The sequence below is a fragment of the Bacillus rossius genome, chromosome 16 (genome assembly GCF_032445375.1).
Source record: "Bacillus rossius redtenbacheri isolate Brsri chromosome 16, Brsri_v3, whole genome shotgun sequence".
Taxonomy (NCBI): Eukaryota; Metazoa; Arthropoda; class Insecta; order Phasmatodea; family Bacillidae; genus Bacillus; species Bacillus rossius.
In genome coordinates, this window is record NC_086343.1 from 4,772,312 (window position 1) to 4,787,412 (window position 15,101).

General features: G+C 35.2%; 1 protein-coding gene across 2 annotated transcripts; it reads left to right on the top strand.

Annotated features, from left to right (window-relative positions):
• The first annotated feature begins 1,257 nt into the window (after nt 1–1,257).
• Nucleotides 1,258–15,061, top strand: LOC134539877 (zinc finger protein OZF-like). 2 transcript variants are annotated; one of them, XM_063382223.1, is made up of 6 exons: nt 1,258–1,480; nt 2,689–2,754; nt 3,402–3,521; nt 5,794–5,907; nt 8,548–9,634; nt 13,234–15,061. In XM_063382223.1, the coding sequence occupies exons 1-6, from the start codon at nt 1,457–1,459 to the stop codon at nt 13,290–13,292; spliced, it is 1,470 nt and encodes a 489-aa protein (XP_063238293.1). In that variant the 5' UTR covers nt 1,258–1,456; the 3' UTR covers nt 13,293–15,061. The 2 variants fall into 2 exon arrangements, with proteins under 2 accessions (XP_063238293.1, XP_063238294.1); XM_063382224.1 differs by having other exon boundaries at nt 1,281–1,411.
• Nucleotides 15,062–15,101: the final 40 nt, after the last annotated feature.

Genomic DNA, 15,101 nt, shown 5'->3' on the forward strand with positions numbered 1-15,101 from the left:
TTTTTCCGTAGTCGAGCCCCCAGGGTTTCGTGTCCTGTAGTTTAATTCAGTCAATTAAGTCACGCCCGGGGCGCTCGCTTGACTCAATCCGGCTTGGCGAGGGGTGCGCTCCGAAAACAGGATACGGTACTGGCGGTGCGGAGCACGGGCTTAACGGCCATGGTCGGTACGACGTCACGATGACACGAAAGACTGTGACGTAACTGCCGACGTGAACGACGGTGATGTAACTGACGGTGACGTGACTGACAACGCGAATGACGGTGACGTGACCGACGAAGACGCGACTGACGGGGACATGACAACGGTGACACGACTGACAGTGTCCGTTCGACTCTCACTCACAACTTCGCGACCACACTCTCTCATCCCACTCAGGTGACTGTAACTGCACCCATGCTCCGCGACATCTCAGAAGCCTCCCCCCTTGCCGCGCGCACATGAATCCCCCTCTTCCCTTCATAAACGAGTGCGTGGAGCCCGCATGGTCACAGGCGGGGAGACGCGACTCAGTCGCCCGGGAAACACATTTACAGGTACACAACAAGACAAATAGATATTTACACACTCACATAATTACATAAACAAAACCTTTGTTACACTTTTGCGTACGGGCGCCGGCGCACACGCAAGCCTGAAGCAGCAACGGGCAATAATGGCCTCAGCGAGCCGGAGGAGCACTTCGGACGACGTCAGTAGTATGTAGGGAGATGGTCGCAACTGTGTGTTCTTCACAGGAATTAGCCATTCATGACAGCGAATGGTGCTACGATTAACTCATCTATATTAAATTTATTCTTAAAATAGTGATCGGCCCCAGGCAAAAAATGTACATAAGAAAACCCCTGGGCATAGACATGAGAGTGCAGTGGGGCATGCATTAAGCAAGCAGGAAAAGTACAGGACGAAAGAATGGTCCGGATGAAGAATTGATCTGGGGAGAATTATTTTGTCATGCAGGCAGGCGTTTATAGTACTTAAATCGAGGGCTTTAGTTATTTATTTCACTTTGGATTTTTATGTAATCAGTTCTGCATGAACTGGGGTGTGGTGACGGGGGCATGGATACTATCACCACACATCTGGCCCCCAATCAGCATAAAACTTACAAACTGTAATGTGTTAAATTTTATAACTTTAAATTTTAATACTGTGCAGCTTTTTGCCTGATCTGCCCCTTCTAACACTATACTGCACTTAATGCCACTGCACTGCACTGCACTGCACTGCACTATATTAAGACTACCCCACCATTCCAATCCAAAGACCTTGAGAGAGAAATAAAGTATTTTGAAATTTCCATTGTCAAAAACAGGTGTGCAACAATGGATTCTTTGCTGTATTCTAATTATTAGCGAATTTAGCGATCACTTATTACTTTTTGAAGCCTGTTTTTTTAACAATTTTTCCGGTAAGTCAGGTTGATGCTGATTCGTTTTACTTTTACCGATCGGACATGAGAATTATTCAACGAGGCAAGGTAAATTAACATTGTGTAACAATTAGTAGGAATTGATGGTAATTGTTTGTGGCACATGCTGACAAAAGTGTTCATATTTCCGATAACCCGAAATGGTTAGTGGAGTTTGTGTTACAGCTAATGTCTTTGAGTTTTTTAAGCTGGGAAAATTAAATTAAAGTAAGGTTGGAATCACAATTTTTCATTTGCCCGTCAATAATGTAACCTAGTCAATCAATCACAGGGCATTTTTTCCTAGCCATCTGCGAAACAGAAGTGTGTGAAAGATTTGTAAACAAATATTATTGTTAGTTTTTCATTGTCTTTCTTAGCTGCCTAGATGGTTGTGTATTAATTTTGTGTTTTTATTTACATTATTTTAAAAAAATATATATATTTTTTATGTTCCATTGCGTCACAATATCCTAATTCAAAATATACACAGTCTTACATATGGAAAACCACAGGATAGGCAACGCAATTAAAGCACAACATGGCGACACTGTATGGGCTATCTAATTTAACCTACAAATAGTAATTTTTCAAAAACCAGTTGAATTTAGAAACACTGTTTACAGGTTGAATAGAGGAATATCTTAAGAATTAAAAATACCTATTTTCAGAATTTTATTAGTGATTCACGGAAAATCCGCAATGTAAGAATTTTACCAAATATTTGGCTTTATTTGTACAGAAATCTTTCATAGCAAAAAAAATTTTCCATTCAAATCTCCAACAATAAGAAAACAAATGCAGCAGGAAGAAGAATGTTCTCTGCATTTCCTAGCTCCGGGAAGCAGAGTGGTATGGATTTGCATTTACAGGCATATGGGAAAGGAGGGTGGTGGGTGAATTCTAATAGCCAGAATTTAATAAAAAAAAACATGTTTTGCGGGATAATTAGGAAACATTAGCCGCAATGTGAAATCTAAACAGGGAATTGAATTTTTTTTTCTTTTCAGAATAGCCCCTTCATTCCACATTTCACAGCTACCAAAGTATTTTGCATGTGGTACCTAATAGCCCATTCGTGAACACATTTAGCAGTCAAATAACTTAAAATTTTAAATAAAAATCCTTATGAATGTAGGTTTGAGAAAAAATAATACTTAAATAAAATATAAATTAAAAATTATTATATCAAACTTTTTGTGAGCTGTAAGCATGCAGCAATGTTTTTGTCTACTGTAATCAGTGTCATGTTTAAATTGTTTTTTTTTATTTTTCAGTATCCAATCAAGCAGCAGATGTCTGATGAAAACTCAATGCATGCTCTGGAGAAGGAAGATAGCGAAGTAAATAATATTTTATCTTATATCTTTAAACAAGCAATTCTTGTGTGTGTATGTGTGTATAAATATAATCTGAATCTCGAAAACGGCTACAACGATTTTCATGAAATTTAGTATGCAGGGGGTTTCGGGGGGCGATAAATTGATCTAGCTAGGATTCATTTTTAGAAATTGATAATCAGCTTAAACATAAGTGACTCTTCCTGACATCTATGGGCGAGTAATAATACCATTTTTTTTAATTGGGAGCAACTAACTGCTTTAACGACACAACAACACTAAAGCTACTCCAGTAGATGGCGTTGTTAAGCAACACTAAGCCAATGAGTGTTTGTTTTGAGGTTAGACCAAGAAAATCAACTGTGTACTTATATTATTTGTATCTTTTTAACTCATGTGTTCACTTAAAAATGCCTAAACAATCTTTGAAAGAAACGCTTATTATTATGTCGGTAAGATCGAAAAATATTATTCATATTTCATCAGTATGTAATTCGTATTTAAATATAATTTCTAAAAAACATATTTACAAAAAAAAAAAGTACAGAGCAAAGCTTGGTCATTCAGGTACTTTCTTTTGTAAAAAAAAATTAAATTATGTATAATATAAGTGCAACGAAATCTGTAAATTGGTTGTCTGTACTTTGCAGGGTCCAGGTGAAACTAAAACTGAAACCATCGCGTTTGTGAAGGTTGAACAGCCGTGGAGCTCGCCCGAATACGAGAACAGTTGTTCTCGTTTCTCGCTGCAGTCTGGGCATCAGACTGAGGTGAGAGCACACACATCAAGGTGTTTACCAATATCAGGTGTAATCAGTTATTTGCGTGGATTATCAATAAGTAAGATTTCAAAACATATTTTTTTTTTTTAAATTTCGAACCAACAAAAATCTTGCCCTATTTGTTTACTTTAAATATTACCACCATTTCAATCAAATGAAAGCTCTAAATTTGATATTTTCTTCCCAATGCCTAGGTTAATAATTTTATGTAAAAGTCGAATTTTAATTGAAGTTAGAGGTTGTTACGTAAATTCAAATTCTTTATCAAAATTTTTAATTATTTGAAAAAAATTTTGTTTTTAATTCCATTTAAAACTTCTCACTTTATTTATTATTCACTCTTTTTCCCAGAAGTTGTTACTACTTATTTAACTAACTTTGTGGCATTTTTTTTTTTTCATTTAATTGTAGGTTTATGTATGGTCTGCATGTCCTCGATACTGATTAATATAGCTATTTTCGTTGGTTCAATTAAAAGTATAGTCTATCTAATTGGTACACCACTAATTAATATTTGTAACTTTTTGATGGCGAAATGCCATTCCTTTAATGTCTACACCTCTAGCTATGTGGGGGTGATGCAGTGTTTCATATGGTTGAGAATTTTGAGGAACCAATGCTAAAATAATTTTTTATGATAATCAGTAACTTGCTGTATGTGCTTCAGATCTATTTGAAAAGTCATTAAAGAAATTTAAAATGCCAGAAAGCAGAAAACAGAAAACCGTCAGTAACTGTAAAATCTGAGCGAACTAAAAACACAGGCAGCTCAGTAATGCGATCTGCGATTCATAGAATCCCGGATTAAAGACCTTTCTCTGTACAAAGTTTTGGTAAAAGGAAATAATGACCATTTCAGCATCTCAATATGGATTCTAAGACATCACTATTGGTTCTGTTTCTATGAGACTGCATGCATTAATTTTCTTCCTGTAGATTGTTTGTGTACCATGCTACCACACTAGCCAAACAATTGTAAGTCCAGTTATAATGTTACACACCTGTGTCTGTTTGAAAAAGTCACCAAATTAGTAAGAAATTAATCATTTGCTTCTTTCTGGTCACACACATAATGGAGGTGAATTGGAAATACAGTAATTTCGAAAGAGCAATTATTTACTTGCCAGAGAATTTGCCCAATTGTGACATAGGCTTTTTTCATTCTGAGGTACAGATTATGCATTAATATCATATCTGCTTTAGAAGTACTATACTGTACATAGTTAACAAAATAAATAGCGGTGCATGTACCTATGTACACGTGTTAGAAGTTGTACTTACTTAGTGTGATAAAAAAACCAACTTTAATTTTGCATTAAAATAATTAATATGAATATTATAATAAAAGGACTGGAGTGGTATTACAAATATTGTTGTAAAGTATAAATTCAATCAAATTAAAATTAAATAAATAGTCATTGTTCAATGTTAATATAAACACATGGATAAATAAATAAATTTTAATTTATAATGCAAAAATTTTATATGTGGGTACATAACTTCACTACATAAATACACTTGAAGTTTATAAACACAATTGTATCACTAATATTCACAATATATAAATGTTTGTAATGATATGGACCAGTTTTCAATATTAATCACTAAAGTTTAAGATTTAAAAGTACATATATAATTTTTATTTGTATGTAGCCTTATTTTTTGTCCTTTGAAGATACTGTTGCATGGTTGGCGTGCATCGTAAAAATTCACTCATTTTTTCATAATACGCCTAAAGAAGTATAACTTCAATTTTAAAAAAAACTTTCCTGCTTTGTCCCATTTTGTAACAATCAAAAGATTTTTGAGCAATTAATTAAATATAAACAAGCTATACACATTTCCAAATTATTGCTAAACCGAATTGTTATTTTAATTGCAGTTTTAAAACAGAATGCGTATTCTGTCACCCTTTTTGGGGCAACGTACTTGGACAGACTAACCTTTAGCCTGCCTACGTAACACTGTAACTGTTTATTCTGGCGTATAAAATTTTAACATGAAACGTGAGAGGGTCATGAAATGAACAATTTGGCCATTCATCATTCATATAGTGTAGTTGACACAGTGGTATGCAACTTGCTGACTCACGAACCTAATTTCTTCCTCTGGACCTAGATTTAAATTTTATGGAGCGAGGTAGCACAGCAGTATGAGACCACAGAGGGTTTGAGTTGTGAATCTCATTCCTGCCATCCTGATTTTTGTTTTCCATTCCATAAAATCTGGTCTCTAATAATAATAAATTTATATTTCCAAGGATGAAGATGGTGATGGCTGCGTGAACCATGGAGAAATGGTTGAAGTTAAATTGGAAGTACTTTCACCATGTCCTGAGGAGTGTCCCAATGTTGATGGAAAACTGGACAGTAAGGTAGGAATGTATATGATTGATATTTACGTTAAACCTCATCCATCCGGCTTAACTGGGACCAAAGGCAATCAGGACAATCGAAAATCTGAATAATCTGGATAATGTGGGTAATATGCTAAACAAAATCCTTTAATAAGTAGATTTATTAATATAGTAAACTAAGTTTTGTAACAAAAATTCCTATTAAACATTCCCAATATTATTTACAAGATACTGAAAAATATTAACAAATTACTTTCACAACATTTTTTTAACAAAGAATTTGTACACTTTCTTCTGTTTCAAACTTGTATGGCGTTTGAATGAAACACAGTGACTCAAATGCTTTATCGTTAATTAATAGTTCAGCTGGAGTGGAGTGGGGCTGACGCTCCAAGTGCAACGTGATGTTCTTCAGCTAGTGCACTTTCTTAAGCTCGACAAAAGCATATTATTACCATAACTCTACCGTCTATGCAGGAACTGTACACTGAATCAAACTAAAAAATGAATACTTGGTGTACTTATAGTTGTTTTGCTAACGTAGTTAAGAATTTTTTTTTGTGAACATTAAATAAAATGATTAATTGGAGATCCGGATGAACAAGGTTTTACTGTATTACTGTAGGAGTTACCAACTGGTTTGAATGCTGTCGTTGCCATTCAGTGTGGAGAACGGCAGAAATGACATGTGGTGGTGGATAGAGCGGCAGCAGCATTCCTGCGTTAGTAGAGACCTGCAAAATTTGCGGTTTCGAAGGCCTTCAGGATAGACTGCACATACCCCTGTACACTCGGGCAAATAACGCAAGTTCATTGGCTGCCGACTTATACGTCGTCTCAGCTGGTTTGTCTGTGATTCGATCCTTCTTTGGTTGAGGGTTTATAACGGGTTGAGATTCGTCCAGATGAACAGTAAGCCAATAGCAAAATTATCTAAGAGGTATATGTGTTTGAATTCTAGCCTATCACCGAATGAATCCGCGAATTTTGCAGGTCTCTATGCATTAGGGAAGTCAAGAGTCTTGAAAAAAGAAAATTGGGTAATGTCAGTGACCACGTCACTATGAAAACTCGTTTTCTTCAAACCATAGAAGTGCCGCCTATGGGTAATGAACAGTTGTGCTCTGATGTCTCTCTTTGCAGCGCTACCAACCCACCAGCAACAGACGCAAGAGTAACCTCTTAAGTCATAATGAAGTACAAACTAAATTAGTTTTAAGTACACCTGCCCCTCAAAGTAACGCCCTAATTCGTTCCAGGAAAACAGAGCGCTAATCAAAACAGCGGTAATCAAGTATCTAAGTGTATCATTTCTCCAATATGTTTTTTTGGGGTAATGCCATATCTCCCTTGATTCTTCGTCAAAATTAATGATTTCAGGTACATAATTTTAAAGCTTATGTTTCCTGCTATTGATGAAAAATAGACAAATAGTTTAAAATTAATGTTTTTGTTATAAAAAATGATTAAAAAAGTGTTTTATAAAGACCATATTTTCATTAGGAATGCCATCTGTTTATGGCACTCCTAATGAAAATATATTCAACTAACATTTAGGATGAACCATCTACTCACAATTTGTTTAATTGACATGACAGCTATTAGATTGTTTACATTCTATGTGCATCACACAAATCAATCAAATTAAATAATCAACATAAAACGATATAAATCGTATTTACCAGAACCTGGTTTTTCGCATGGACATTTATACGTTTCTTTTTTCGTGAGTTAATAAGAATTTAAAAAAGCACAAACTTAACATTTTCTATTATTAGAAAGATCATTTAACCTGTTGGTGTAATTCCCAACCCTTTTGTTTACCAATTGTGTGTCTGCCATGATTTGCCACTAGCGCATTCTTGTAGGTGCGAGGCAAACTACCAGCCCTGAAAGCTTCTGACTTTTCTCTCCAGAGCTGCTGCTGACATGCAGGATGGTGTAATATACACGTTGGCTGAACACTGAACACATGGGTGTCGTTGGACATAAATATGTTATGAATAAATCGAATACCTATTGAAGAAAGAGCAAAAATTGTTTGTTGATTCATCGCATTATTCATTTGATGCATTTAATTTAATGTTACCACAAGCACTATTGTCATTATGCGTGCAAGGAAATAAAAATGTATGTACATAAAAGAAAACATCGCTGCTTCGAATCGTGCTGTAATTGATTGGCGTCGTTACTTCGAAACCGCATTAATCGAACAGCGTTACTTCGGTGGGAGGGTGTGTAGTTTCATAAATTCCAATCCTTGGACGTATACTATCATATTATTGTTATAATCTACAATTTAAAAAGGACTTAACAAAAATTGTATGTTACTTTTGTGCTTGATACTTAAGATATCTGCCAGTAGTCTGCTCTGGATTTTACGTCAGTCAAAGCAGCGAGTTCCTGTCAAGGCATTCTCAGTCTCTGTCAGTCTAGACAGAGGTTGGGGGGGAAGGGCTAAGAAAATGGGTTTAGTATAAGTTAATTTATGGAAATGCCACTAATAGTTGAGCTTAAATTGCTTTGCTTTCATGGAATGATCGATTTAAGAACTAAATTTAAATTGATCGCCAATAAGCCCTCACAGAAAGCATCTGATACGTGGAACTGTAGATATATTAATTTTTTTTTATGTTACTGGTATGATTTTATTTTCAGATTAATGATGGTGAGGATGTTGCCGAGGGAAATGAATCCAGTAAGGCGCGTGCGTTCAATCACACAAAAAAGGGAGGTATTACAAAGTTGCAAGAGCGGTCGGACTATCTCGGGGATAAGTGCGGGGCGGAGAACCCAGACGCGCAGGAACAGTTCACGTCCGACGACATACTGGTTCCCCGCCGCTGCAAGGACTGCGGGTCGTGGTTCCCGAGCGACGAGCTGCTGGCCGCCCACACGGAGTCCCACTGCCGCGAGTCGCAGTACTTCTGCAGCACTTGCGACCGGGCCTTTGAGGACGGCGCGGCGTTCGCCGCCCACGCCCGCTCGCACGCCGGCGAGCGCAAGCACTGCTGCGAGACCTGCGGCAAGTCCTTCGACCTCAAGAGCTACCTCAGGAGCCACATGCGGTCCCACTCGAGGGACCAGCCGTTCGGCTGCCCGCTGTGCGGGAAGCAGTTCGCGAACCGGAGCTACCTGCTGGCCCACGAGCGGCTGCACGCGGGCGAGATCCGGCACTGCTGCGACGTCTGCGGGAGGTCCTTCGCCATCCGGAGCCACCTGGTGGACCACGCGCGCACGCACACGGGCGAGCGCCCGCACCGCTGCGAGGTGTGCGGCCGCAGCTTCCCGCTGAGGAGCGTGCTCAAGTCCCACACGAGGACGCACACGGGCGTGCAGGCGTGCGGCCAGTGCGGAAAGACGTTCGCGCTGCGGGGGGAGTACGCTGCGCACGTGCGCATGCACCGGGGCAAGAACCCGCACTCGTGCGGGCTGTGCGACAAGGTGTACGGCAAGAAGAGCGACCTGGTGGTGCACATGCGCACGCACACGGGCGAGCGGCCGTACCGCTGCGAACGCTGCGGCAAGTCCTTCAAGCACAAGAGCCACCTGACGGAGCACTGCCGCACGCACAGCGGGGTGAAGCCCCACCGCTGCGACCACTGCGGCAAGTCCTTCGCGCTCAAGAGCCACCTCAAGGACCACAACCGGCGGCACACCGGCGAGAAGCCGTTCGTTTGCGCCGAGTGCGGGGACTCGTTCGTGCGCAAGACGTACCTCATCGACCACATCCGGAAACACGCAGGTGAGCAGCCTCCCCACCCGCTTCAACTCTGCGACGAGCCAGTGTGTGATGACGTGCTTTCAAGCAGGAAGCTTTACTTTAGAACTAGTGATGGGATTTTCGATACTTCGATACCTCGATACCTCGATACCTTCGATACTTGACGGTATCGCAAAGTATCGAGTATCGAAACTGTTAGTTCGATACATTTTTTTCGATACCGCAATGCTTGTTCATTTGTATTGAATTAAGTTTTGAGTCGCCATCCCATCGTACAAAATACAACTACAGTAGTACTTCGATGATACGTTCCCGTTTCATACATTTTCCCGTGTCATACGCCGATTAATTTTGGTCCCGCCGAAAGTACTATATTTACAATGGTTTACTTTCCCGGAACATAACACTTATAAAATAATTAATTTCCCGTTTCATACGGTTTTACGAAGCGGAAAAGTCCTACAATTCACAAAATTTTTTGTTATATTCCTCCTGATAAACTACGTTTTAATGCTTTTATTTTAAAAAGTTCATTGTTTACCTTTGCAAACGTAGAAAAAGAACTTTATCGCACAATAGATATGGATAGTATCAGGAAGACTGTCCACTTCGATAGTAGCATCTATGGCCAGCACCAAGCGAGACTAGTGGCGCAAACTAGCAATGATTATGAAAATGGTGCACGTGCTTTACCAAGGCACGGAACTCATATTTTGTGCATTAATTATTCTTTGAACTGAATATACCCGTTTGTTATTGTTTTCTTACGATCGGATTGTTTTGTATTTTACGTTTCTCACGTTAAAATTTTATTTAAAATTGTTCTGTTGCATTAAGTTGTTTGTAAAATAAAACAAACAAGAAAAAATTTCTGATTTTCTTTTTATTTACATTTGTTCGCATAAAAAAAAAGTATACCAAAAATAAAGGGCTAACTCTCTTGAAGATAGTTTGTATTTCACTTCTATTTTTTATATTCAAGTATTTAAAGTTGTTTGCAGTTTGTATTTTTGTAATAAAGAGGAAATTTATATAGTTTAAAACTAATTTATGTTATTTGTAATATTTGTTACTTAATGGGAAAATATTTTTCCCTGGAGTATCGAAAGTATCGAACTGAAAAAACAATACAGAATCGAGTATCGAAAGTGTGGTATCGTCCCACCTCTATTTAGAACAGATTTTTTGCAAATTAAATTTATGGGATTGTGCGAATATTTTTTGAAGTTATTCTTCTTTAGGCGCGTTATGAAAAAATGATGAAAGTGAAATTTTAAGATACGCACGTATCACTGTAACACAAAATTAACAGGTTGAAGCTGCCCGCTAAACCGCTCATTAAGTCTCAAAAAAAGCTACCAACAAAATAGAAATAGAACCTCTATTAGTCGCGCATGTTGGCACGCTCGTCGCCTCTGATAACTGTTTTCATATTTATAATATTTATCCACATGTTTCTAGTTTCTACATTCACACGTGTTTTAGTTTCATACAAGTGTGAATTATATATGTGCTAATAAATTATATTCAGTAGTGATTTAAATTGAATATTTTATTAATATTATTTACTATTCGTAAATATTAGTAAAAAAAAGTTGTGCTTATATACTTTTTCAAGTGCTCCAATATAATTGAGTTTAACTATCCGTATGTATTATTTATTGATATAAATTAAAATATTATTTAATATACTTAATACTAAATATTATTAAATTATTAATGTTAAATATTTATTATTGTTTATTTAGTATTTTTCAAAATAAAGAAATAAATTTAATAAAACATTTAATAAAATATTTGTGATAAAAATTAAAATCGAACATGAAATTAAAATATTAATTTTTAATATTTATTATTAAATTGAATAAATAATTTTATAAAAATAAATTAATAAATATAACGAAAACTTTTTGATAAAAATGAAAAGTGAATATTAAATCAAGGAAATAATTAATATTTAAAAAATGAATGAACTTAAATTAAATTTGTGAATTTATTATTTTATTTATTTATTTTCTTCGAAAATATTAAATAATTTATATTTTAAATTAAGAATCTTATAATATTTAGTAAAAAATATGTCATATATTTATTATTCTCTAAATTTTATTTATTTAATTTTTCTAATTTAAACTGAACTTTATTGACTGTATTGACTATCTTTTTCCAGCCCTTTTATTATTTTATTGTAATTAATTATTTGCATTCAATTAAAAACTATTTTTTAATGATGCCAAAGAAGTACGTATAACTTCTCACACGCGTACATAAGTACACGCATCCATTTTAATTTTTTTATTAATTTTTTTAACTAAGCAAAAACAAAGAATATTATAAAGAAACTTTTGTTTAACTCAAGGACATCTAATATCCTATATTATTGCATGAGTACCTATATATAATGTCTGACATTGAAGAATTGAAATTGGTAGGTCGAAATCATAATTCTTCCTTACATAAGAAAATTTGTTCCTACCCAAGTAGCTTCTTCAACACTCACATAAACAAAAAAATTTATGAATGTTCAATTATGATGTTATATGTAGTACCCAATTGGTTAGTGACTTAATCAATTCACACATAACAAACATGAAATAATTTTTTTTTACTTAAATCCTGAATTTTATAAAATAAGTAGTACAGTGTCACCGAGAACAAAATTTGTGATTCGATTTGACTTCACAAATATTTCAAACATTTGATTTGATGGTCGCTTCACATCAAAAAACGAGTATTCACACGGGCCTATGAAACATAAGGGTTAAGCCAAAGGAACCCTGCGTATTGATGCAGAATCAAATGTGTATAGTCTCTCGCCTAATCACAATCAATAAATTAATATTCTATTTCAAATTTGTTGAAACAAATAGTTTGGTTTCCTATTCAACCTGGCAGTGTTGATTACATAATGTTGATGTAAATGATAATGGTGCAGACTGTTTATATGCCGTTATATATGTTTGTATAAATGAGTATTATAATATCTATATTTTCTCTGATAGATCTATGAGATGGAAAACAATATTTTTATGTGAGATAGAAAAAAAAGGAAAATCTCAGGAAAATTTGCCGAAGTAAGAGAGAGAGAGAGAGAGAGAGAACCCAATTTTTCGCTACAAATTTCAATGCGAAATTCTTTGCAGCAGTGGCTATCTCCAAAGTTTGCATATTTCTGTTCAGAAAATATGCTAACTTTAGCGAAAATTTTTCCCCCCCTAACCTAACCAAAACTAAGTAAAGTGTCTTTGTTCGGGAGGAGTGTGATTTAGGGAAGACTAAGTGCATCCGGACAGAAACTATGATAATGAATGCCCTTTAATGAAAAAAAAATGTACTTGTGTTAATTTTTGTACTGTCTGATGGTACTTTCTTTTTAAACACTCCTTGCAATTGTATTTTTATAGTTAGATTTATTTAGAACATGCTCATCAGCTTATTTATTAAGGGGGAATAAATCATTAATGTATGATTAGATTATTTATTAGGGAAAATGTATCATTAATATATGCACAGATTTAGAATTGTATGTGAGCGGAGAAAACTGTGATACTGTTTTTTTTTAGTATTTATTACAAATGATGACTATGTCTTACATTAAAGCTGTGTATTTCTTCCCACAGCAGTACCATCTGTTGGCCGTGGGAAAACGAAAAAAAAAGCAGCAAATCCACTTCACTGATTGGGTTTTATCATGATGACTAAGCTACAAACAGCAGCTCACAAAGAAACATTTGCAATTTTTTTAAAAAAAATATGTTATGAATATGAACTTGTCAAATTCAGTTTTCCATCGTGGCATTTTTCCATAATGCAGGATATATCTGTGTGTTGATAAGGCAATATCAACATGAATATGTAAACCTTATAGTTCCTACATGAAATTCTTTTTTTTTTTTTTTTTTTGATGTGTGAAAGAACGCGGTAAGTGTTGTGACTATGTAAAACTGAAACCTTATGGTAAAGTTAATTTTTTTTTTATGTAACCACATCCGTATGCATGTTCGTTTTTTTTTGTTTTTATTATTTTTATTCTGGCTTGCACCCTGGAGTACATAGATGAACTTAACCACCATTCTTGAAGCAAAACAGGAATTCATTTGTACATCCATCAAGATTCTAGTCAGAACTTCCTTGGTTCTTGCCAGTGGTATGTGTATTTAATTGATGAATTGGTAGATAGTAACTTTCAAAGCAAGAGAAAGCATAGAGGCGAGATAAATTGTAAATGGACAATGAAGAAGAAGAAGGGTTTCCCACCTGCTCTTTTTTCGATTTTGGATATGATCCCAAAGGGCATGTTACATAGCCTCTTACATGAAACTATTACGAGTGGTCGCCACTATCCAGTGTTTTTGTTGGGTAATGTCTGAACTGTAATATGTTGGTTTGAGTGAGTAGTTTCTCAGCATAGTTTAATCACCTGTCTGCATACTGAATGAATTCAGACATGTGTTCTGTTTTGCCTTTAACTGTCTTGGCACCAGTAAACCACTTAGAGAAGATTTTTTTAAAATTAAATAAATTAAAAATTAAACCAAATTTTAAAGTTCTGCTAAAATTAAACTATATTTTACCATGTTGGTAAGAACTTTTGCTTGTAAACATGTAATATAATTATTTTTTTATTTTTCAGAAATGGGAGCTGTAACATAAAATCTCTGATTTTAACTTATAAGGTATTTTACGTATGGATATGCCTTGAGATTAGACTAATTTCAGTTTGTGTCTATCTTATAAGCATTTCTTGTTTAGTGTTCCTATAGGCAACAAATGATAATTTTGAGGCAAGGGTTGGGAGATGGTTCATTAATAGCTAGTAGTCTGTTCTCATGACTGCGATCTCTGGATAACTCGAAGAAAAAAAAACATAAATAAACCTTGCACAGTAATCATTGACAATGTTCTCCATATGTAACTATCAATTTTTGTTTTTAAACTTGCAAAAAAAGACTCTACGTAGTGAACTAATTCTAAAACCTTATAATCATCATTTACTCATTTATCATTGCCTTTTGTACTTACATATATAAATCTTTAATTTTTAATTTATTATATATGCATCTTGATCACGGCATAGTTTCTTTGAAATATCATTAAATTTAAACTATCTGCTGATATCAGTTATGAAGGTTTTATCATACTGTGGGCCTGTTAAAACATGTGTATTTATCTTTGAATGACTTTATGTGTTGCAAAATAAATTACATCATAAATGCCCATCATGAATTGTTGATGACTGCAGTATATAAATAATGTACAATATCTAGATAAAAGTGTTATAATTTCATGTTTTTTTATCTTAATTAACTGTGTAGTATGCAAAAATGATATTTTACTTCACAAAATATGATTTTATATATGTATATATGTATATTTATGTTTTCAACATTGTTCCTTATGTTATTTTTGATTTGTGCTGTAAATTAAATATGAACATTTGAACCTTTACTTGTTATTTTTTTATAATTTTTTATTTTTTTTTAATTGA

What these genes read in the sequence shown, in the direction of transcription:
- LOC134539877 (XM_063382223.1), top strand. Translation starts at nt 1,457, where the DNA reads ATGAGAATTATTCAACGAGGCAAG. An exon ending in GAATTATTCAACGAGGCAAG is followed by an intron (nt 1,481 to 2,688) that starts GTAAATTAACAT and finishes TTTATTTTTCAG; the next exon opens with TATCCAATCAAGCAGCAGAT. An exon ending in AGTCTGGGCATCAGACTGAG is followed by an intron (nt 3,522 to 5,793) that starts GTGAGAGCACAC and finishes TATATTTCCAAG; the next exon opens with GATGAAGATGGTGATGGCTG.